Source organism: Heteronotia binoei, chromosome 8 (genome assembly GCF_032191835.1).
Source record: "Heteronotia binoei isolate CCM8104 ecotype False Entrance Well chromosome 8, APGP_CSIRO_Hbin_v1, whole genome shotgun sequence".
Taxonomy (NCBI): domain Eukaryota; kingdom Metazoa; phylum Chordata; class Lepidosauria; order Squamata; family Gekkonidae; genus Heteronotia; species Heteronotia binoei.
In genome coordinates this window covers 8,851,378-8,875,792 of record NC_083230.1, presented here as the reverse complement: position 1 = coordinate 8,875,792, position 24,415 = coordinate 8,851,378, and the positions used below count along the sequence as shown (strand labels likewise).

At 42.9% G+C, this 24,415-nt stretch overlaps 1 protein-coding gene across 1 annotated transcript in view; it reads left to right on the top strand.

The window, feature by feature from the left end:
- Window positions 1-24,415, top strand: part of COG5 (component of oligomeric golgi complex 5) — a 307,502-nt gene that overhangs the window by 108,995 nt on the left and 174,092 nt on the right. The window contains exon 7 of the mRNA XM_060244724.1: window positions 20,217-20,347. Within this exon, the coding sequence (XP_060100707.1) occupies window positions 20,217-20,347 (131 nt within the window). The remainder of the gene's footprint in view (window positions 1-20,216; window positions 20,348-24,415) is intronic.

The window sequence follows — 24,415 nt, the reverse complement described above, 5'->3', positions numbered from 1 at the left end:
AGTTCATAGAGGGAGTATTCTTTAGATCTGGAGAAACTTCCAGGTTTGCAGAAAACTTAAAAACACCCGAAAATATAGAGGGGAGTTAAATCCATCCAAAACAACTGTGTGGGAGTAGGGGAGGGAAGGAGAGAAGACAGCCAAATAAAGCTGCTGGAGACCCTGCTGCTGACGCCATCCCCACCATTTCTCCTTGGTTAGGCAGCCAGGCAGGGGAAGAGTGAGAGGTGTGCTACCGAGGTGTGCGCGGTCAGGTTTGCCCCCTTTTGCTACTAGGCAGCGATATCAGAAAAATTCTCCAAACCAGGGGAGAGAGAAAGCCTGCTGAGCAAGACGGAGGAGGGGGAGCTGCTGCACGAGCCATATAGGGCAAGGTGGCAGTGCGGCAGGGAGAAGTGGGAGCTGTTGCCACCCTTCCGCTCCCCTCTGCTTCTTTCCACAGAATGATGGGAAGGGGGATGAGTGGATGGCAAGAGGGGGGATGGCTGGGTGAGAAGAGTGGTGGTGAGGGGGGGGGGCGGAGGAAAGAAGGTAGAAAGGCATGCAGGAGGTGGGCCAGAACCTTCCTTGATTATCATAGATCTCCCACTTGTTTATCATTGTGTTACCTCCAGTACCTTTGGCAAAGCACTAGATCTAACTAATGCATATAGTTCCTTCATTTTCTTCTACCGCTCACTTGCTCAGGGATTTCTCTTATAGAGTCATGCAAAGACTAACTATGCTGTGGTGATTGTGTTGAGAGCTATCAGTTGCTATTGTCTGACCTGGATGGCCCAATCTGTCTCACACTTATCTGATCTCAGGAGCTAAGTTGGATCAGCCTTGGTTAGTACTTGAATAAGAGACCACCAAGGAAGTCCAGCGTTCCTATGCAGAGGCAGGCAATGATTAACTACCTCTGTTCAACTTTTGCTTTGAAAAATCCTATGACGTCACCCATAAGTCAGCTGTGACTTGACAGTACTTTTCTACCACCACCATTGCCTTGAGAGCTTTGTGACATATTTTAGGAGGAAAAAAAATGAGACCCCAGTACTTTCATGGTAAAGCTAGCAGAGCAGAAATTCTCTTAGCTATTTCCCTCCAGGATTGTTGAACTATAGGGCAGTGCCACCACATATGCAAAAATGAGGCAGTATCATAATCACAGTACCTAAAGATACTAGAACTCTTGTTATAAATTCTCTCAGTTCTAAATGGTAAAAATGTCACTGAACACTCTTCTTCTTAGTGCTGGACACACTGTAAATGTAGATTACATGGTGAACAAGTATTTCCACATCTCACATAATAACCCCAAAGCTTTATGCCTGTTGTTTACAGAACTGTTAGGATTTTTACATCCTTCATCTAGCAATGGATTTTACAATTTAGAGATGGTCCTTCATCGGTAAATGCAAGGATATGTTTTGGACCCCTTGTTGGGGTGTGTTATTTGTTGAAATTTATTTAAATTTTTCTAATAAAATTTAAATTGTAAAAAAGAGATGGCCCTTCATACTACATAATGAGATTTTCTCAAAACCTGGTCAGGCGTCTCATTTTATGAGGGTGTTATTCAAAATAATTTTTAATGGATTTGATCCCATGGATCTGCGTTCTCAACAGTGGCGCTTTCCTCCAGTGTCATGCTTCATAGCATCTCTCTTCTCTCCAGATCCACTTGTGTCAGCAGAAGTCTTATTGCATTGAGAGAAATGTCACAGTTAATAGAACACATTTGTGGGATTCAGTGTAATTTTTTTTTTATTAGGCTATTGAGATTGGGGAAAGGGGGATAGAAATGTTTTGTAAGAAATGAGAAGGGATCTAAATATAATACATACTTTTTAGATTAAATCACTCAGTTGTAGAATTTCCTAATTTATCTCCAGTGTTATAGGACACAAAGCTCAATACTCTCTTAAGAATTACTGTGTTTGAGTCCAGTGGCACCTTTAAGACCAAAAATAGTTAATTCTGGATATAAGCTTTTGTGTGCACTGCCTTGCATCTAATCATCCATTTCAACCCTATTCCTGTAAACTCCAGAGAGAAAATAGGTTAGTTCAGTTTATAGATTTTGGCATATTCGTAGTTCTGTTTCCAGTCTTTGTTGTTGTCCTTGAAATTAGCCTTGAGTCAAATAATGCAGTCTCATTTGGTAGATTTCCTATGTGATGTTTACAGGTGAATGATAAATTGCGGCCTCTTAAATGGGTGGATGAACTACCGCCCTGTACTTTTAATGCTTATATGTATGGTGTGAGGAAGAATGCCTTTCTTGATGGAGTTGAACAAATATTTTTGCTCTGCAAGGACCTTTTTGAAGCTCTGAATAATATCCGCTTGCAATATACAGTCGTAGAGAAATGTTTTTGAGATGCTTTGTTTGACATCCTTTAGATGTTCTTCAGAAGCCTGAATGGGAACAGAGTGGACCTGTAAAGTTAGAAAGTAATAGACACTGCTAGATTATCTGGGGGAGAGAACTCCTGAAGTAGAAAATGGCACGGTGTTTATTACTCTTGTTTGATAAGTTCTGGCTGTACACGTCAATTTAAAATCTGAATGTAGTCTGTCCCTCCCTTTACTTTCTCCTCCTCTTCTGTGATGCATGTACACTTAGCTTTTGTTTCTTGTCCACTTAACCACCCATTGGCCATTTTGTTTTTACTTGTTCATTTGCCCTAGTGGTTATTTGTTTGCTGTTAGTATATGAATTTGGGGGAACTTCTGCACAAAAGAGCTGTAATTACATGATTGGGAGAGGGCTGGTAATTAATTTTAATGGGGTAGGTAGAGATGTACACACACACAAATGTTTTCCATCGATAATTCACCTGGGTACATCCATAACAGAAGTATTGGGCGGAGGTTTTTCCCTAACCAGCTCCCTGAGGAGATATCCAGAACTGAGCCTGGCTCTGTATGTTTGGAGGGCCTGTTACTGATCTGTATTTTAAGCAATAAGATTTGGGTAATTCATGGAAGTTGTGACTGCATGAAATTCATTACAAAAAAAGTTGCCGCTATGGCAACCGCAAAGTAGATTTCTACAGAATATGTGGAGCTCCTTTTGCCAAGAAATACTGCTATTTGTGAGTCTGAGTAGAACTGCTCTAATAGAGCACTGATAGTTAAACTGGTGTGTGAGGGTGCTGTGGGTGCTATGGCAACCATCAATGAGTTTCTTTGCACTCTTTGCTTCTTCCCCCAAACAGAGAGTCAGTCTTGGCTTTCCTCTACCTCATTAGAGCATTTGGTGGAACCTAGCAGTAATCACTTTTGTTTTTGCAGGGGATACCTACTTGGAAACAGCTGCCTCCATCATAAGATGACATTTGGTTCGGAACATCCTGACAGTGTTGTGATTGCTGTGTAGAGCAGGTTCATTTGCTTTGTAGTGGCGCCTACTCCATATTCTCACTGTTCCATATGAGCCCACGTGTTAACATTGAACTCTCTTTTACAAGGGTCCCCACTGTTGAATATTTCTTGTTACAGTAGAAACGGCTAGTACGGATGACACTAGTTGACTTCTGTTGGTGTAGAATTGGTGGCATTTTTGTCTGAGAAGAAGGGGTGCCAATGGCAACACATTCGGCACCATTGGTATAACTTAAAAAACGAGCACGCACACCTTAGGTGTCTGGTCGCAATTAATCAGGACTCCTGTGAGGTGCATCGGCCAGCCTGAACGCCCTGCAAGGAAGCGAGTCGCATCGCTTTGGACTATGAGAACAGCCGCAGTATCAGCTACACCGCCACCACCGAAGGCACGCATTCCGCCGCTGCCTTTGGGACCCGACTGGTCGCACCAGGGCAGCTCAAGAGCGACAGGAGGGCGGGCCGGTTACGTAAGCAGCCCGAGCAGCCTGTGGACGGATCATTTTTGTCTGAGAAGTAAAAACTTTATGAATTCTGAAGCCATAGTATGCCAGGAGTTGACGTACCTTGCTGGTCTTTACTTTTATCCTGATCTTTCTCAGTACTGGGATGGAGGGAACTTGAGAGGTACAAAGAGCAATGCTGGCTGCAACCCTGAGAATGCTTTTCAGGGAGTGAGGCCCACTGAATAAGCTGGGGCTTACTTGCAGACATACCACAGGGAGCACAGTAATATCTGCATCACAGAGAGGCATTTTGAAGTCGTTACTATGATGGGTATAAAAAAGATCCTTTGTTCTGAAGAAATGTAGATAGCTCTCAGCTCAGAAAATCCTTTGACGATGCAGTCTGCAGTATAGACATTTGTGATATCTCCTTCAGCTAAAACTGTTACGTAACTATCTTTTGAAATATTGACTTAAAATACATAGATTACTAAACAGCAGCTCTGTGGTAAGTTTTAAAAATCTGTTTAGCTTTAGTAAATCAAGAAACTTGCCATCCTGATGACAAAGAAATCTCTTCTTAAAGGGTCCCAGCCCCCTTTTCAGAGTGCTGTGGGATGCTACCACGGTCTTGCCAACTGTGTTGTTGTGTTCTGTTGCGGTTTGGAGGCAAAGCTGGAGGCCCGTGATGGACAGGGCAGCCAGAAACGATAAGGGTTCATCAGGCAGGGGTGATGAGTCAAGTGTCATCGGTCAGCTGAGGACTCCTCAGGAGAAGGGGACTTCTCAGGTGCATAGGAGCTTCATGTAATCAGTCCTGAACTAATGGCAGAGGAGCTGCAGACTAACAAAGGCTCACAGCCAGCAGCTTACCCAGAGCCACCAACACCTAGGCCTGATGCAGTAGGTGAGACCCAGTTAAGTGAGACAGAAACTTAGAGGGGAGCTGCAAGCAAGAAGATGGAGTGCACCTCTCCTGGTTTGTTGCCAGCTGCTTGCTAATAACCTGGAGTAGTTGCAGCAGTACTTCCAAGCAACTGGCTGTTAACAAGGGCTTGTTAGGAAGTGCCTATAAAACCCAGTGCTGGGAGCATGCATGTTGTGGAAGAAGATAGAAGATACTGGATTTTATCCCACCCTCCACTCCAAAGAGTCTCAGAGCGGCTCACAATCTCCTTTACCTTTCTCCCCCACAACAGACACCCAGTGAGGTGGGTGGGACTGAGAGGGCTCTCACAGCAGCTGCCCTTTCAAGGACAACCTCTGCCAGAGCTCTGGCTGCCCCAAGGCCATGCTAGCAGGTGCAAGTGGAAGAGTGGGGAATCAAACCCGGTTCCCTTAGATAAGAGTCCGCACACTTAACCACTACACCAAACTGGTCTTCAGCCTCTTGACTCAGTGACCACAGCTCTGAACTCTGCTCTGTTCCTGTGACCCTTGGACTGTCTTCTGACTCTGACATCTTTCTCCCTACACTTGTGAATGACCTCAGACTGTTGGACCTTGCTTCCTGTATAACGCTTTGAACTGGACTCTGCTCTCTTGGTAACTGACTTTTGGATTGAACTTTGACGCTGGAATTTGGCTTGGACTGACTCTAGATTCTGACATCAAGCATTCGTCACAGCCCAGGGGCAGGGAGTGTAGCTTGCTGTCAGAGCACCCCCCCCCCCACCCCCTTAAAGAGACTAAATCCCCTCACATGTCCTTGGCCATTTGACAGAGATACAGGAGCCTGAGCTTCCCCCCAGATGTACCAAGCTGGTCCCACGCCCAGACAGAGCAAAGGGCACCAGAGCTCCACAAGGGAGATGGGGGTTTTCATGAGCATTAGCAAGGTGCCTTTCACTCAATGGTGGCTATGCCATCCATCAGGTCACCCATGCGGCCTAGGGTGGCCCTACAGAGCAAGAGGAGGAGCTGGCAGGGCAGGTCATGGGGGGGGGGGAGGACTGAAGCACCTCTCACAGGTCCAGCAGGTCTTTGTTTCACTTCCATGCCTCCCCCAAATCCCTTGCAACAGCAAGCAGCCCCTCCAGGTGCTCAACAATCACCATTACCAATATTGCCAGGTTGTCTGTCCACTGCTGACTTCTGCAGAAGGATTCCAGCCGCTCTTGGCGTCTCTCCAACTGTTCCTGCTCAATCACCATCCACACGGGTGACAAGCATAGATGGGCTGAGCCAAGTGTGGACCCTGTACCTGGGGGCCAAGCAAAGGTCTGGGATCTGGACAGTTATCCACCACAGCAGTGGCTGCAGCACCCGGCTCTGGAAGAAGTGATAATAATAATAATAATAATACGTTTTATTTATATCTCGCCCTCCCCGCCAAAGCAGGCTCAGGGCGGCTAACAGGACATGGTATATACCATGATCAGTTATACATTTCATAAAAGATACAGTTAAAATACAGTTTAAAAGTTACATAAAAATTATAAAACCATAGTGAATTAAAGGTGCTACATTCAGTGGGATGTCTATCCAGATGGCTAGATGTCACATTCAGAGTTCCCTATAAGCTTGTTGGAAGAGGGTAGTTTTGCAAGCCCTGCGGAATCGGTTAAGGTCCCGCAGGGCTCGCACTTCCTCCGGTAGCTGATTCCACCAGTGGGCAGCCATTATTGAGAAGGCCTACTCCCTCGTTACTTTCAGTGTGACCTCCTTTGGTCCAGGGATTTTTAGAAGACTTTGGGAGCTGGATCTCAGTGCTCTCTGGGGAACATATGGAGAGAGGCGGTCCCTAAGGTAGGCAGGTCCTCGCCTTTGGCCTCCCTACCCTCCCTTTCTCTGGCAGCCCAAGTAAACTGCCATCTGCTGATGCTGAGTTGGCTCACTGCATGGGCTCACTGTCAGCCACTGGCCCTAGGAAATCCAGGATGCCCAACGTGCACAGGATTATTGACGTAGCTGCCACAGTCTGCCTCATGGAGATCAGGTTGCGGAAGTAGTCCATGATATCAGCTGCAAACAACAGGGAAAAAGGGTCCTGAGGTGGAAGAACATGAACAGAGTCAGGAGAAGGAGCCACCCACGCCCTTCTGCTGTGGTGCCATCAGCCCACCTTCAAAGGAACCTCACCTCTCTTGCTCCTTACCACATTGGCCTGGGTGCCATGATTCTCCTTGCAAAATGGGGCTCTTCCTGCAGTGGGATCCTGGTGCCTTCCCAGGCAGGCGCAAAATGACTCTTTGGAGATGCTTGTGGGACAGATGAGGAAGCTTGCCAACCCTTCCCCAGGCAACGCTGCATTCCTCCAGGTGGACCCTTCCTACCCAGTCCACTGTCCTATCTGTCAAGTGCACCCAGCAGCCGCTGCACCACCAGATCTGGGATGGGCAGGGCAACAAGCCGGGATCCTTCAGCTGTTGGGTGGGTCCCTGAAAGCACAACAGGTGTGGAGAGATTAGCTCCTCTCCCACTGGCAGCAGCACCCAGGATTTCAGCTGGGCCTTCTAATGGCACTGCTGTCTTGACTCATGGGAGATTTTCTGTACTTTACTCACTGTTTTATTCAAGGCAGGCTTGGCAGTGGTGATGGCAGCCACAGATGAGAGCGAGCCTTGATTGGGGTGGTAGAGGGGCTCAGTGGGAGTGGGAGAGTGTGGCTGATGGCAAGTGCAAGGGGCGCTCAGGCCAGGGTGGGGGTGAGAGAGGGTGGCTGGAAGCGCATCAGCGCAGTGGCCGAGGGAGAGGCCGTGGCTCAGGGTGGCAAACTAAGAGGGCAGTGGCCATCGGCAGCATAAGGTGAGGCGGCATTAGCAGTGGCGGCAAAAAAAGGTCAGAGGGCATGGAAGTCGGGGGACCTTGCATGTGAGGCGGCTGTGGCCTGACTCTGCCCAGCAATAAATTTGGGGTATAAAGTTTTTAGAGGAGTCATCTTCATCTCAAGTAAATGCAGTACTATTCAAGTACCTGTTAGTAAGAACGCCCCCCTCCTTTTTCTTCCTCTTCCCCCTCTTGAAACCCTGGCTCCTTGGCTTTGGCCCAGCTTCTCTGCTTGCCTTATTTCTTTGGGTGGCCAGCTTGGATTTACCTGCTCTGTTTTGTAGACTAGGTGTTAATAGTTGTAACCTGACATGAGATTCTCTTTGGCACTTAATGGGGTGTGGGAGTTAGGCTCTAGATTGGGAAGACCAAAGTTCTAAATAGAAATTAATATTAATTATGGAATTGGCATTCTAATCACCCTCCTCCAAATAATTACATCTCTTCAAATGCACGCCACAAAATTGGAACAATTGTTGTAAAAGGAGAGGAAGTGGACATGCGTTCTTGCAAGAAATACAATTATCACAAGTCACAAAAGGGTGACTAATGATGGACGAAGTGTTTTGGTGCTGAAGACTTCAGCTGAGCTCGAGTGCTTGTCATGCCTTTTCATAAGCATCAGAATGTTTTAGCAGCTGAAGAGATATCAAATTATTTTTGGCGTCCTCCTTGAAAAAAATGTATTGACAAACTCTAGTTAAAATAAAAATTGCTACCACAAAGCTTAGTGAATACATGAAGCTGCTTAATACCAAGTCAGATCACTGATCTATCAAAGTCAATATTTTATACTTTGACTAATAGCAGCTCTCCCGGTCTCAGGTCTCCCGGTCTTTTACATCATCTGCTACTTGATCATTTTAACTGGAGATTCTGGAGATTGACCCAGTGATCTTCTGAACCCTGACAGACTTCACAGTGTGGTTCTGAAAAATAAAATGGAGGACAGGAGAAGGATGTAGGCTTTGTGGGTCCTCGGTTGGGGAGAAAAGTGGAGTATAAAAGATGTAAATACTAAATAAAATTTGTCCAGTGGGGGGAAAGTAATAGAGTAATAGAATGAAATTCTGACTTTGCTGCTGGATAAACAACTGTACTGGGTAAGATGTAGTAAAAACATAAAATTGCTTATCTGATTTACCTTTTCTAACTTCCCCAGTTATATGCAAGATGAATTCCTGATTGGATTGCTTCATTGTTCCCCGATGGTCCTTATTGAGCATAGCACCTTTGTACTTGACTAGTAGCTGCTTGGTTGTTAACACTTGTGGCTACTTTTGCCCAATCCAGGAACTAAACCCTCTCACTGGCCTCAGAAGAGGCAATATTCCCTTTGAGTTCTAGTTGCTTGGGTCATTACTGACTTGGGTAGAACATGGAGTTATTGGTAGTTCATCCCTGCTTTTGTGCCTGCACGACTGGGGTTTGTGGGCAGATACCAGAGGCCCAATGAGATTCTAAGTCAGAGGAGTACAGATTTCATATTCTGGAATTTCCTTAATTATTTTCAAGTGCTTTGGGAACTTCCAATCACACAGTGACAACTTGTTCAAAACTTTACACTATTTCAGAGACTGTTTACATCAGTGAGGCTCACCACCTCGCTGATGTGGGGATATGTGAGATGGCCTTACAGTTTACAGTGGCTCTCCTCCTTTCTCCATGGTCAGGGTGGGACAAGGGGAGGATGTGTCCACTAGATACCCCCTAGTGTGTGGGGTCCCTCAAGAGACACTTCTCCCCAATGCTCTTCAACATCTATATGCACCCCTTTGCCCAGCTGGTATGGAGTTATGGGGCTGGGGTGTCATCAACATGCGGATAACACCCAGCTATACTGCTGTCAGCTGCTGTCTCATCATCTTTAGCCAAGGGACTGGAAACTATGGTGAGCAGGCTAAAGCTGAATCTGTGTTCGGGGGTGAGGGGAGCAGGGATGGAATTGGAGTGCAAATTGCTGGCCCTTGATGGGATGCTCTTGACACCAGGGCCAAGAGTCTGGGAGTGACACTGAAATCCTCCCCTTCAATGAAACATATGAAGCTGCCTTATACTGAATCAGACCCTCGGTCTATCAAAGTCAGTATTGTCTACTCAGGCTGGCAGCGGCTCTCCAGGGTCTCAAGCTGAGGTTTTTCACTCCTATTTGCCTGGACCCTTTTTTTGTTGGAGATGCCGGGGATTGAACCTGGGACCTTCTGCTTACCACGTAGATGCTCTACCACTGAGCCACAGCCCCATTCATGGCTCTCCAGGGTCTCAAGCGGAGGTTTTTCACGCCTCCTTGCCTGGACCCTTTTTAGTTGGAGATGCCGGGGATTGAACCTGGGACCTTCTGCTTCCCAAGCAGATGCTCTACCACTGAGCCACCGTCCCTCCCAATGGAGGCCTAGGTTGCTCATATTGCCAAGGTGGCATTTTTTCATCTTCTCCAAGCCTGGCAACTGGCTCCCCTCCTGTCTTGCTCGAACCTTGCTCAGAACTTAATAGGAACTTAATGTACATGGTCTCGTGCGAATCTCACCAACGCTGAAATCACTCTGGCGTATTCTCAAGGGGGAGCTATGCAAGTATCAAATCTGTTAATATTTGAGAAGATCCATAATATACATTGGTGCATGTGAATTTATTCATCGTCATAAAATGTTGGTATGAATTCCACCACTCTGTTGAGCAAAGTTTGAAACATTCCTTCAATTTAAGTGGGTTTTCCACTCTGGCGGCTGAAGGAATGCTGAGCAGAGTGGCAAGACGTCTCCCACTGTGTACAGTGCAACGTCTTTACTGGATTGAGTTGCTTCCCCGCTGAAGCACCCCCTGGCTCAACAACACATTGGTGGGTCAGTTGACATTTATTTGTTTAAAGTGCTAACATATTCTGCCTGACAGCAGTGTTCAAGATAGCACTCGAAAAGAGAAAATGGTAATAAGAGAAATGCAGGACTTTTTCAATGGGAGGGGCTGTTGTGAGTGTTATAAAGGGAACGGATAGGCATTGATAAAGTAAAATGGCTTTTAATTGTCCCAGAGTCAGCTCTTGAGAAGTTCATGGTGGGATGAGGAAAACGGCTCTCACCCTTCAAAGTATACTACTTAGTAGTCCATGCCAAGTAATACCAGAGGTTTTGCCTATGGTAGAGTGAGTCTTGTCTTCACCTGAGCAGATAGAAAGCCTGGTCCTTCCCAGTGGCAGTGGTGAATGATGAAGGTATGGGGGAAGGAATGAATTGAACTGTACTCTTCCCAGTCCTTAGATCAGTGGTTCCCAAACTATTTGCCCTCTTGATTCCAAAAACTCATCCCAGTTCCCCCTACCCTACCTACCCTACAAAAAGCATTATTCAGAATACTGATCTGCGTAGCACACTAAGGAAGATAACAATAACATCAAAAACAATAACAATTAATTACACATTTAGTCAAAATCCAGTTAAAACTTCTTAGTTTAATTTAGTCACTAAAACTGGTGAACTTGATCCTGTGATATCAGCCTTTTGAAGTCTGATAGGGCTATTTTGTAGCAGGAACTCCTTTGCATATTAGGCGACACACGCCTGATGTAGCCAATCCTCCAAGAGCTTACATTAGGCCCTGTAAGAAGAGCCCTGTAAGCTCTTGGAGGATTGGCTACATCAGGGGGTGTGGCCTAATATGCAAAGAAGTTCCTGCTACAAAAAAGCACTGTCATTTAGCAAGAACCTTAGATACCACATTTAGTAGCTACTCACTGTTCAGTAAATTCTTGTTTACCATAATTTTCCTGTTTTCGGAATTTTTATTACATATACTCTAAATTTTCCCTCAATAACCTCAGTTTTAAATTCAATTTTGTTGTCATTGTGGAGGAATTATAGCTTCGATCCCACCTAAAGTTTCCACTTGTGGGAGGTTGTGATTTTTACCAATTCTCCTCTCCTGAGACAGCCCAAAATATTTCCAATTTTCTATTTCTGGAGGACTGAGACCACTATAACTAGGTTGTAGGGAAATCAGAGGTCTTACACAGGAGATAAAAGGGAATCTGCAACCCCCCCCCCCCACACACACACACACTTTGCAGCTTCAGAAATTCTAGGTCAGATCCAAGCCAATACCTATTTTTTTAAAGCATTCTGTGTGGTTTTTAACTGTTGTTCGCCTCCCTGAGCCCGTTAGGGGAGGGTGGGATATAAATCTGATAAAATAAATAAATAAAAAGTGGTACCAATGTTCTCACTCTTGAATGTAAGAAACAGTAGTAACATTCTAGCTCAGCAATAGGCTCTAAATATTTTTTAAAACTGGCATTTTTGTTCTGAAAAATTTGGTATGCAGCTGTGACATGGTTCTGGAGGAAGACATTAAGAGTTTTCACCAAAATAAAGGCTTATTTACTGTTTCTTTTGTAATACACTTCAGTGCCTTTAGAGCAATATTCAGTTATCATCTGCTTTAAGTGCTGTTGAGCAAGAGGAAATTACTTCCACACTTCAAATGCTGGGTTTCTGCCTGGAATAAAAAAATGAATAGGGACTGGATTTGCTCAAAAATGGTTTTGATTTGTTTTATTAGGGCTAATTATTTCTAGGAGTGTGCCATTTTTTTTTCTCGGTATTTTTTTTTTTCTCGGTATTTTTTTTGTATGGGTTGGAGGTGTCAGAGGGTATAACAGTCCAGTAAGATTGAGAAAGTCAGAGAATTAGATTCCCGTCTAGAAATGCTTTGGGTTGAAATAGTGGGCCCAAAAGGAAATTTAACCCTGGGAGTTTGTTATCACCCACCGGATCAAAAGATAGATTATAATATTATGAAAGAATTAAAGATAGCGGCTAAACGTAAAAACTGTCATAATAGGTGATTTTAACCACCCGCAGATTGATTGGGTCAATATGTGTTCTGGTCCGGAGAAAGAGGTTGAGTTTCTAGACACACTCAATGACTGTGCTATGGAGCAGATGGTCACAGAACCTACTAGGGGTGGGGCGATCCTGGATTTGGTTGTAAGTAATGGCCAAGACCTGATAAGAGATGTAAAAGTGATTGCACTGCTTGGGAGCAGTGACCATAATGTTATTGATTTCACCATTTCTATAAATAGGGAGTTGCCTCAAAAGACCAACACAGCCACTTTTAACTTTAAAAGGGGTAAATTCTCTGAGATGAGGAGGCATGTGAAGAGGAAACTAAAAGGAAAGGTAAATAGAGTCAAAACCCTTGGGGAAGCTTGGAGGCTATTTAAAACTACAGTCCTAGAAGCGCAGATAAAATATATACCACAAGTTAGGAAAGGCACAAATAGATATAAGGAAAAGCCTGTGGGGGACTTTGGCGACCTGACCTAAGGAGTAACTTGGACCGGCTCGTGTAGAGCCACTCCTTAATCTTTCAGTCGAGCGGTCTCTCCTAATGGAAGACCAGACTCTGGGACCCAGGAAGGGTCTCAGAAGACAGACAGCTTGAGCTGAGGGTCGGGATTGACAGCGGTGACTGTCTCCTGAGCCCGGCTCTCTGTGAGCCTTGCTACTCCGATCGCCATTTTTAAATGGCACCAGGGTTGACTGCAGGACCTCTTCTTTTCCTTTCATCAAGCGCTTCTGCATGAAGCAAGCTGTATTACCTCTATGAAGATTATAAGTCTCCTTTTTCTTCTAATATTGAGTTCTGAAGTACTATTTGTGTAACCAGGGGGACTGGAGAGTCGGGAGTAAAGCGGAGCACGGATAGAGGCAAAGGCGGCGAGAAGCGGGGGGGGGGGGTATAATTCTCTCCTTTTCTCTTCAAAGGCCTCCAAAAGTTCCTGCCTAACTTGGTGACTCCTTCAATGTTATCCTAGGAAATATGAATCACAGCAGTCTCTAAAGATAGAAAAGACTTGATGGCTGAATTGAATTGGTCTGTCTTAAACCTTTTTTGGGGAGGAAGATCTTGCTGCTGGAAAGTTGCTTGCAAGTATATGTGGATGAAAAGGACAGTTGGTGCAAGAAGGCACAGTTGCCAATGGATATTATAGAGAATTGAACTTTATAGGACAGATACAGTGTTATATAAACCTTTGAGACTTTGAAAGATATAAGAAAAGGAAGGAGTTTGTTTATGTTGAAGTATCCTGAATAAGTCTTTGTGGGTCCTAAATATACACTTAAGCTCTCATTGGATTTGTCCAGTGGATTGTAAAATGCAGCTATATTGTTGACTGTTGGAAGAATAGCTGTGAAAGCTTCTAAGTGGATTATAAACTTTTGATGGTGGATATTATGGATATGACCTTTTAATTTTGGTTTTATTTTTTATATGGTCTGAACATTTTTTCTTTTTACCTTTTTTCATTTACTTTTCTCCATTTTTTTCTTCTCTCTCTGTGGAGTTTTCATTTCTTCATTTTCATTTTGGGATCATCTGGATTGTTTTATTTTTGTTTATCTTTTTGGGGGGGCTATTTTTAATTTCTGCTCTTACCTGTGGATTATACAAATGGGGCATCCAGCTCTGGATTACAATTTATAGCTTGGAACAATTGGACGAATTTGTTAGAACTCGGACTCCATTGAACTATTTGTTCTGAAAAAGAAATGACAGTGAATTGCCTCTGTTTCAGTGAGTTGATCTGTTTTGGCTAGGTGATACTAAAGATTGTTGTGGTAAAAAGGCTCTGTTTAATATAAGTCTTATAGCCGTTTGGGGTTTGTTAAATTGTTGATAGAAGCAAGAAGGTTGTTTTTTCGAACAAACCATTATCTTTGCATAATATTGATGCTGTCTGATAGATACTAGCTCAACTAATATAAATTGGAACACTGTGTTCCAAAACAGACTATTGAAAAGGCAGTACACAAAATTTGTGGCTGTGAGTGCAATTATACTAATAAGGATGGAAAATAAAGCTGCTATTGGCTTTAAAGAGCTAATAAAAAAAAAATTGAGAAGGTAAACCACCAGTCCCTGACAGCATTGGGTTCTTTAAGAGAGCAAAATGCTGAGTAATAGTTATGTAAATCCAGCTATACAGGATAATGCATGTTACGAGAGTAGCATGTGCAGCTAGTTTACTAATCAATGATTGTGATTGGCTAGCTGTACTATAATAGCAGAGGTCTAACTCTCAGCCACTGTGGGTGATACGAGGAGAGGAGGACGGTGTGTGAGTGAGGAGCAATATCTTGAACTCAGACTGTTACTCTGAAGGATTGGATAAGAACTGGATAAGGATTGATGTATGGACTGGTATGTTGACTATTCTACTGGATACTGATTCTGTGCTGTTGCCTTAACTGGACTGATTATCTGTGTATGAACCTTTGGACTGCCTATAACTGCCTCTACCGCCTTTACCCCAAATATATCTGTTTAAACGGCTGTTTGGAGTTTGTCTTTTTAGCACAGCAGCTGGAGCTGCACTTATCAGATTACTCAAACCGAAGAACTTCCCACGCACACTGTCAGTCCCCTCACCCAGCTCTTTGTCTGGTCTAAGGAAGTTTACAACCATGCAGGGGGACATGGAAGAGATGCAAAACACTCTACTAACTGCCATAGCACAGCTGACTGGCAAAGTAGACAACATAGGAGAGCAGATGGCAGAAATCAAACAAGAGCTTCAAGAGAACAGAAAACAGATAGCAGAGACCAATAAAGCTTTAAAGGTCCTAGATGCATAGGTGACTGACAACACACAAAAGGTGGAACAGCTGGGAAAAGAACAGAAAGCATATGATAGTGGACTTCTACAGCTAGAGGTAGATAGAGCAGCTTCCATGCTGAGGTTCCAAAATGTACCAGAAGAAAAAACTGAAGGTTTACAGAAAATATTAAGTGAAGCCCTGGCAGAAATCTTACAGGTGACACCTGAAAGGTTGGAAAGAGTTTGATCAAGTTAAGCGATCATCAAGCTTCACGAGACGGAATAAATTGCCTAGCGAAATCCATTTGAAGCTCACAAGAAAGAAGACCAGAGACAATATTTTGAAACAAGCAAGAGACAAACCAGTGACGATAGCAGGAAATACGGTGAAAATTTTGAGAGAGGTGCCATGGCCAGTCAGACAAAGAAGAGAATATCAAACCTTGACAGACTTTGAGAGAAAGATAATACCTTATACATGGCTAATGCCGGAAGGCTTACTCTTTACCTATGAAGAGAACAGATACAGGATAAACTCTATCTTCAAAGCTCAAAGCTTTCTGGAGAAAGCGGAGAAAAAAGAGGGGAAGAAAAAGGAGGACGAAGAGGAAGAAGAAGGCTCAGATGAAGAGGATCCAAATGAACTAAGGAAATATCCAACAAGATTGCAGACTAAAAAAGATAAAAAAAAAAGATAGTGAAGAAAAATCCATAGTGGCATCAATAATCTCTATTAATGTGAATGGACTTAATTCTCCTATAAAAAGGAGGAAGATCTTTAGATATCTAACAAAATTGGAAACGGATATAGTTTGCTTACAAGAAACTCATATTTTGGCTAAAGACCAACATTGTTTGAAAAACAAGAATCTTGGTGATTTGTTTATAGCAACAGATACAAATAAAATAAAAAGGAGATTGGCAACATACGTTAAGGATAAATTTAATCCACAATTACAGTATGCTTCAGAAGATGGAAGAATTTTATTAGTGGAAGTTATGGTGAACAATAAAAATATCTTATTGGCAAATATCTACGGTATGCCCTGAATGATCATCAAGAAAATTTTTTCAAAGACTTACATCTTAGGTTGTCAAATTTGAACTTTGCAGAATACTGTATAGTAGGAGACTTTAACACAGTTTCTGACAGACAATTGGATAAAAAACCACAAACACACTAAAGCCAAAGGTCTCCAACTACCAACAAGTTTTTGGAAGCTTGTAGAAGAATTGGAGCTAGTTGATGCATGGAGAACAAGATACCCAAATTCGAAAGACTTTACATATTACCCTGCCAGCCACCAAACGTGGTCAAGAATTGATACGTGTTGGCTCTCTACAAACTTGGTTAAAGATCTGAGACAGAAATTCAGACGAGTTATATCAGACCACAGTCCCGTAATGATAAAACTCAAAGGTACCCAATTGAGGAGAACTTGTGGGCTAAACACTTCTATTTTAAAAGACAAAGACTTTCGTAAAGAATCCAAGGTTGAAATGGAATCCTTCTTTAAACAGAATATAACTCAAGATGTAAAGATACAATGGGTCTGGGATACCGCCAAAGCATATTTTAGGGGCCTTGCAATCAGACATAATACCAAGAAAAAGAAAGAAAGAACTGGTAGCCCCACTGGTAGAGCTTTGGATGGCACTTGATATTTTTGGCCACTGTGTGACACAGCGTGTTGGACTGGATGGGCCATTGGCCTGATCCAGCATGGGTTCTCTTACGTACTTGTGTCTACTGGACCCCCCAAAATTTCAGGTTTCCTGAAAAATACCACCCAGATCCCAATACCAGCAAAGTATTTAAATCTGGGATTTTTGTTTTTTAATCCTGAAGTTTTTCAGATCTAATAGACCCAAACAAAAAAATTACAGGGGGGGGGGGCGGAAAGCAGCAGCAAAGTTGCAATAACCCATTGAGAGGTAGCCCATTTTGGGCTCTTTTGGGCAGTCCTGTTAAAAGACTGCCCCAAAGAGCTTGCAAAGCAGCTGATCCTGTGGGGAGAACTCTCTATGCAGGCTCAGTAGGGGTTCTCTTTGGCAGTTTGGTCAGCCCAAAAGAGCCCCCCCCCCAGCTGTTTTGCAGGCTGTCTTATGCAGGCCTTTTAAACACCCCCTGTTTAAAGGGACTGCAGAAGAAAGCCCCCAAAGTGCTGTGCAGTGGGAGGAAACTGCTCCAGCCCCTCAGCTGTTGTTCTCGGTTTGCTGGTAATTCCCAAGTTTATCTGGTGTTTTTTTTTTAATCTCCTGAAAAACTCTAGATACATTTGGGATGCCAAAATATACCTGAAAAATACCAATAAGGGGTTTTCAGATATATTTTTGGTTCAGGTAGACCTGAATACACATCCCTATTTATTTCCAGAAGTAATTGAAGTGAAGCACAACCTTGTGGTGTCTTAGCAAGTAAACTGGCCAGAATTAATTTGTTCCGATTTTATTGTTTTATTGTTTGTTGTAAGCCACCCTGAGCCACTTGTGGGAAGGGCGGGATATAAGTTACGGAATGAATGAATGAATGAATGAATAAATAAATAAATAAAAGTAATTTGCGGAACAAAATTGCCTTTTAAAATCGTATAAAGAAAGAAACATGCCGTATGTGGGGTGTTAGTGACATTTCTGTTTCAGTCAAAGACCTTTATTATATTTTCATTTCACAGCTCTGTCTACAGTATAGCTTGCTATGAGATGCTTAATAGCAGCAATGGAACTGCAGCCATTGGGTCAGATCCAGCCAGTGTTTTCATTTTATGTTTCCCAGGTCCCCTCTATACTATTCCACATGTTATTTATATATGAAGGCGCCATGGTTCTCAGAATTGCCTTTTTGGATAAACTGGGCACTGCCTTCCATTTTCACTAGCTGAAAAGCTGGTTGGCTCCAGACCATAATCCTGACCCTCAGAGATGTTTCCAGTCCATACTTCTGTATGAAAATTAAACAGCTATAGGTTATGTTAATTTTGCATACTGTAAAATGAACCAGACCACTTCTGCCATTGCTTGCCATCCTGAGCACAGTTGGATCCTTACACCCAGAGTTACATCTGTCTACGGGCTTAGAAGGGTGTAACTCTGTTTAGGATTACACAGTTTGTCATTTACGGCAGATTACATGGGGCATAGAGCTTGAACATGGTTTCATATAATGTGGTAAGTGATGCACCATAGAAGAGAGCTTGATAATGGCTTTGGCATCAGCAGTTCCTGATTGCACATAATATAGCCTAGCATTCTTATTCTAACTATGTATTGTATTATTTCCAGATACTGGGTTTTTTTCTTCTTCTTTTTAGTACTTTAAGAACATAAGAGAAGCCATGTTGGATCAGGCCAACGGCCCATCCAGTCCAACACTCTGTGTCACACAGTGGCAAAATTTTTATATATATATATACACACACTGTGGCTAATAGCCACTGATGGACCTGTGCTCCATATTTTTATCTAAACCCCTCTTGAAGGTGGCTATACTTGTGGCCGCCACCACCTCCTGTGGCAGTGAATTCCACATGTTAATCACCCTTTGGGTGAAGAAGTACTTCCTTTTATCCGTTTTAACCTGTCTGCTCAGCAATTTCATCGAATGCCCACGAGTTCTTGTATTGTGAGAAAGGGAGAAAAGTACTACTTTCTCTACTTTCTCCATCCCATGCATTATCTTGTAAACCTCTATCATGTCACCCCGCAGTCGACGTTTCTCCAAGCTAAAGAGCCCCAAGCGTTTCAACCTTTCTTCATAGGGAAAGTGCTCCAGCCCTTTAATCATTCTAGTTGCCCTTTTCTGGACTTTCTCCAATGCTATAATATCCTTTTTGAGGTGTGGCGACCAGAACTGCACACAGTACTCCAAATGAGACCGCACCATCGATTTATACAGGGGCATTATGATACTGGCTGATTTGTTTTCAATTCCCTTCCTAATAATTCCCAGCATGGCGTTGGCCTTTTTTATTGCAAACGCACACTGTCTTGACATTTTCAGTGAGTTATCTGCCACGACCCCAGCCTCATCCCTTTGTTACTGTATGGTTTTACTCCTATCCATTCCCCACCTCTGAATTAATGAGAATTATCCTGGGTTTCAAGACAAAAAAAGTCTAGTTAATTATATAACATTGTTGCTATTTCGCTTGTAGTTGTTGGGCACTTTTTACAATAACAGTGTAAAAAAGTGATTGTCCCCGTTGAAAACAGATTGCTTTCCTTTCTTCTATGACTTTGTAAATCTCAAAGCAATGGATTGGATTTTGAGAACTCTGAGCAGAAAGGAAACTCAGGACTGTGCGTGTTTAAATTTCTGAACCTGCTCTGAGAAATAAACTCGGTTCTGTTGCTTAAGACCAACGCCTGAATCTATCAATGGGTTTAACTTTTTCCCCACATAGCATGCGAGAGCATGACGTAAACCAGCCTTTTGAGGCTCAGAAAGTGCTTTTTTGCACGTGGAAGTGTATTTTTGGATTCAGTGTGTTATTCTTTTGCTGGAATTGGAATATTCCTTTGATCACCTTGATTATGTTTAATAGGAACAAATTCACTTAGTATATTGTTGCAATGTTCATAGTTTAAAAAGGTAAAGGTGGTCGCCTGTGCAAGCACTGGGTTGTTACTGACCCATGGGGTGATGTCACATCGTGATGTTTGTTATGGGGTGGTTTGCCATTTTCTTCCCCAGTCATCTACACTTTCCCCCCAGCAAGCTGGATACTCATTTTACCGACCTTGGAAGGACGGACGGCTGAGTCAACCTTGAGCCAGCTGCCTTCAGCCGGGGTAGAAATCAGGTCGTGAGCAGAACTTGGGCTGCAGTACTGCAGCTTTATCACTCTGTGCCATGGGTATCCTGTTCGTAACTTAATGAATAGTTATTTCTTGTAAAATAATTGACTGGAATGTATGTTGATATTAAGTGTTGAAAATATTACATGTGAAATAACACCCAAAAGGAGTTACATTTTGCATTCTGATGGTCAGGCTTTTTATAATATATCAAAATTTTGTTACTTTTATAGATTACCTTTCTCACGGAATAGATCTCTCCGGAATAGAAGTGATTGAAAGTGACCTGCTTTTTATTGCAAGAGCTCGACTTGAGGTGGAAAATCAGTCTAAGCGGCTGCTCGAGCAAGGAATTGAGACTCAGGTACCTGTTTTGATTTTTCTCAGAAGTAGGTACATAAAAATTTTACTGAACAATAAAGCAAACGGACGTGTCTGCCAATTACATGGGTGGTTTCGATGCCTCTTCCTCAATGTTATATATTTTACAGAACTCCTCTTTGGAGCCACAGGAGTAAATCATGTCTGAATCAATGCTCCCTCTTCCAAAGATGAAACTTCCAATCCCAAAGGCATTGGGATTGATTATTCTGATGTGTTCTTGCATGAAATTTTGGAAGCATATAAAAAGATGTCTAAAAATTATATATTATACAGAAACATTTGTATTTTTTCAGCAGTGTGTTTTGCTTGATGTGTTTGCTTCCTTAAACCCTTACTAGAGTTGTTACACTGCCCAAGTTAGAGCTGAGCAGCTCCTTTGTAGAGGTTGCTCACCTTGGACCCAGGCAACACCATGAGCACAGTCACCCATGCACTACTCCCATGCCACCACTTGTTAAGGAAGGGCCCTTTTAGGGTTTCCAGGATAGTACTACACCAGAAATGTTCACATTAAGTTAAAGGCAGGGGTCTTTTTTCTAGAAAAATAGGTAGTGGCGCTCATTAGCATAACTCATTAGCATATGCCACACACCCCTCTGACATCACCAGAAGTATGTTATAAGGCACCGCCCACCACACAGGCTTCACTGCAAAAAAAAAAAAAAAATCTCCAATCCAGAACTGGCAAACCTACCTGGGGAAAAATTGTTTGAAAAAAGCCCTGACGCAAGCAGTGTTCCCTCCAAGCTGCAGAGTCTTGTGAGCAAAAATTCTACTTTCTGGCTTTAAAGTTGTGAGCTGCTGCATAAATTAGGGTGCCCTGGGGTCATCCTTCCTGAGCTGAGACAAAAACGTGTGAGCTGGAGGCTAAGAATCTGTGAGCTAGCTCATGCTAACTCAGCTTAGAGGGAACACGGGACACAAGCAGAGCACAGACAAGATGCAAGGAAGGAAAGGGCAGGGCAAGAGAAGCTTCCCTGGGGCAGCTGCAGAGTCAGCTGGCCCAGGCAGGCCTTTCTCAACCCCAGAAATCGTCAGACAAAGGAAAGTTAGGTGAGGAGGGGGAGGGGGAAGGCTTCAGAAAGGTCCAGGAGCTGCGATTAGGTGCGCTCCTGCTGAATCCAAGGCCTGGTTAAAGGGCCAATCCATCTCTAGGTGCAGAATACTCATAGCGGAGTTCCAATACTACCTTGCATTCCCTATGTATCAGTTCATCAGTATTTTGAACAGCTTCTCTGAGCCCTCTCACAATGACTAGAGTGGGGGCAAAGCTGTGAAATGAAAGTATAATGAAGAAAATATATAATGATATAATAAAATATAATAAAGAATTTTTTTTTTTAATTTATACCCAGCCCTCCCCGCCAAGGCAGGCTCAGGGCGGCTGAGATTTCATAAAGATGAAAATATAATAAAGATCTTTGAAACAGAAATGTTATTAACATCCCACATACATCAGGTTTCTTTCTTTGTACAATTTTAAAAGGCAACTTTGTTCAGTAAATTACTTTTTAACTTTTTTTTTAACTCTTGAAAGGTGACAGTCTGTGTGTACTTGATGAACATCCGGCACCCAACGTAGAAGCATCTATTCTGGAGTAGGCACAGAATGTTGCATCTATGAAATCTCTGCTTCTATTTGCATTGTAAAAAAAGAGCAAGTTATCATTATTGGGTTAGATTCATCAGAAAACTTCGGGTAACAGGAGGGGGTGATTTTCACCAATTCTCCCCTCCTGTTGCAGGCTCCCCATCTGTTGTGTCCCTCAGGAGCAACAGTTTGGAGATCATTTTGTGCTACAGCTTGTGGTGGTGGGGGAATCCTATTCCATTGATGCAAGATCATATGAACATATGAAGCTGCCTTATACTGAATCAGACCTTTGGTCCATCAAAGTCAGTATTGTCTTCTCAGACTGGCAGCGGCTCTCCAGGGTCTCAAGCTGAGGTTTTTCACACCTATTTGCCTGGACCCTTTTTTTGGAGATGCCGGGGATTGAACCTGGGACCTTCTGCTTACCAAGCAAATGCTCTACCACTGAGACACCATCCCTCCCCATTGGATAGAAAAATCTAAAAATGGTTTGTTCAGAAAGCCAACATTACATAGGTCATTTTATCCTTGTGTCCCACCAGTATCTACTGTGCTAGTTGAGCTGCCATAGTGTTCCTATTTTCCTAAGGACTTGATCAGTTTAATTCTGCAAGATACCTTGGTCCCAAGATGGATTAGGGCCATAGAGGACAGAATTCATTATTACAGCCTTTCCAAACAATATCTCAGTTCTCTTACTTACGATAATGCTAGGGAGATAGTGAAACAGAGAATATTGGACATTGTCAGACAAAATGACCTCAATAGCACAACCAAATGGCGAGCTCTGACAGAACCAATCAACAGGGTGACCCCGATGCCCTACCTATACCACTTAACAAATAATGAATATAGGGGAACATCTACTCTTATGAGGTGGGACGTTCTCCCTTCAGCGTTGGTGGAGGGGAGATACAAAAAGGTGCCGTTCCAAGAACGATTATGTCCCTGCTGCAATGATGGTATTGACTCCCTAGTCCATGTCATATTTGACTGTGAGGCTTATAATGATCATCGAGAAGTACTTCCATTTTCACGGCCATGCCTTTTACCAGTAGCCAAAAACTGCAACTCCTTAAGAATCTTCTTAGCGATAAGATCCCTGAAGTTACATACAAATCAGCAAAATTTGGCTGGCTTGCCACAAGAATAAGGAAAACTCTAATAATTCAGTCAGGAAATGTCTAAACACCTTTGCCAATCTGTTTGCTGTAACTTCCATGTTCTGTTATATTTGTGGTTTTACAACAGTATTTTATGACTTTTTATGTATGATTTTATGGTCAATCAGTTTTAATTTTGTATGATTTCACTGTTTTAAAGGCTAGCATAGGCAGTGAATAAACTATTTATTTAGTTTATCCTTGGTTTTAACACTAATTTTACATCTTCTGTGTCTTAAAGTTTATATTCGTATTTTATGTATATTTTAGGTGGTATCATACTTTAGTATTGTATAATAATTATTGTATAATTATATCACCTTTTATTGCTTACAAAGTGGACTTTTATGAATCGTTTGCTGGTCTAGGACCATTATAAATAAATAAATTCTTCTCCTTCCTATTTTATGTAGAGCCACTTCACTCCATTCAGAGTAAACGGTGTAAAAATAAGTACATGGCTTTTTTTTTGAGCCAGAACGCACAGAAATAGAGTTCCTGCTGGCTTTAAGAGTGTTCCAGCTGGCTTGGAGAGCTTTCCTGCTGGCTTGGAGAGAAGGCAGGCACTTAGGGGATGGTCTCATGAAGCTCCTGCTCTCTCCAAGCCTGCTTTCTCCAATCCGATGGCTTGAAGAAAGCAGGCACTTAGTAAGATGGCTGCCTGCCTCCTAGGCTTGCCAGTCCCCAACTCTCAGTTTTGGAACCTCCTCCCCTGGCTGGGACAGCCCCAGCCCCAATAGCCACCATGTGTCTTCCAGGTCAGAAAGCTAGAAGGAGCTTGGGAACTTCTTTAAATCTGTAGGAACCGACCTGAATGGGGGCTAGAGTGTTCTTAGGGCCCTTATCACTGAGCCAGGTTTTCGGGGGAAGGGGTAGGATTTTAAATGAAACATGTTTTCCTTTTTTATACTTTTGCTTTGTAATTAATTTCCCACCTTTTGAAGGAATATGAAAAACCCTTCTATTGGTTTTGTATCTGTCAGCTTTCTTTATTTCTCAGAGCATGTTCAGAAATTTAAACACACACAGTCCTGAGTTTCAGTGTTCTGTTTCCTCTGTTTAAAAAATTAGCAACATGGCAACCTCTGGTAACTGTTGGAAACTGCTTTAAAGCTAAGGTATGTGTGGTGTTTGCTGGAGTGACTATAGTATCTTTACTCTCTCTAGAATTTTCAACGTCAATCACCATAAATTCTTATGAGGTGGGCATGGCAGGATGACCGCCCTTTTGGTGACATCAGTGGGTGTGGCCTAATATGCTAATGAGTTCCTGCAGGGCTTTTTTTTTTTT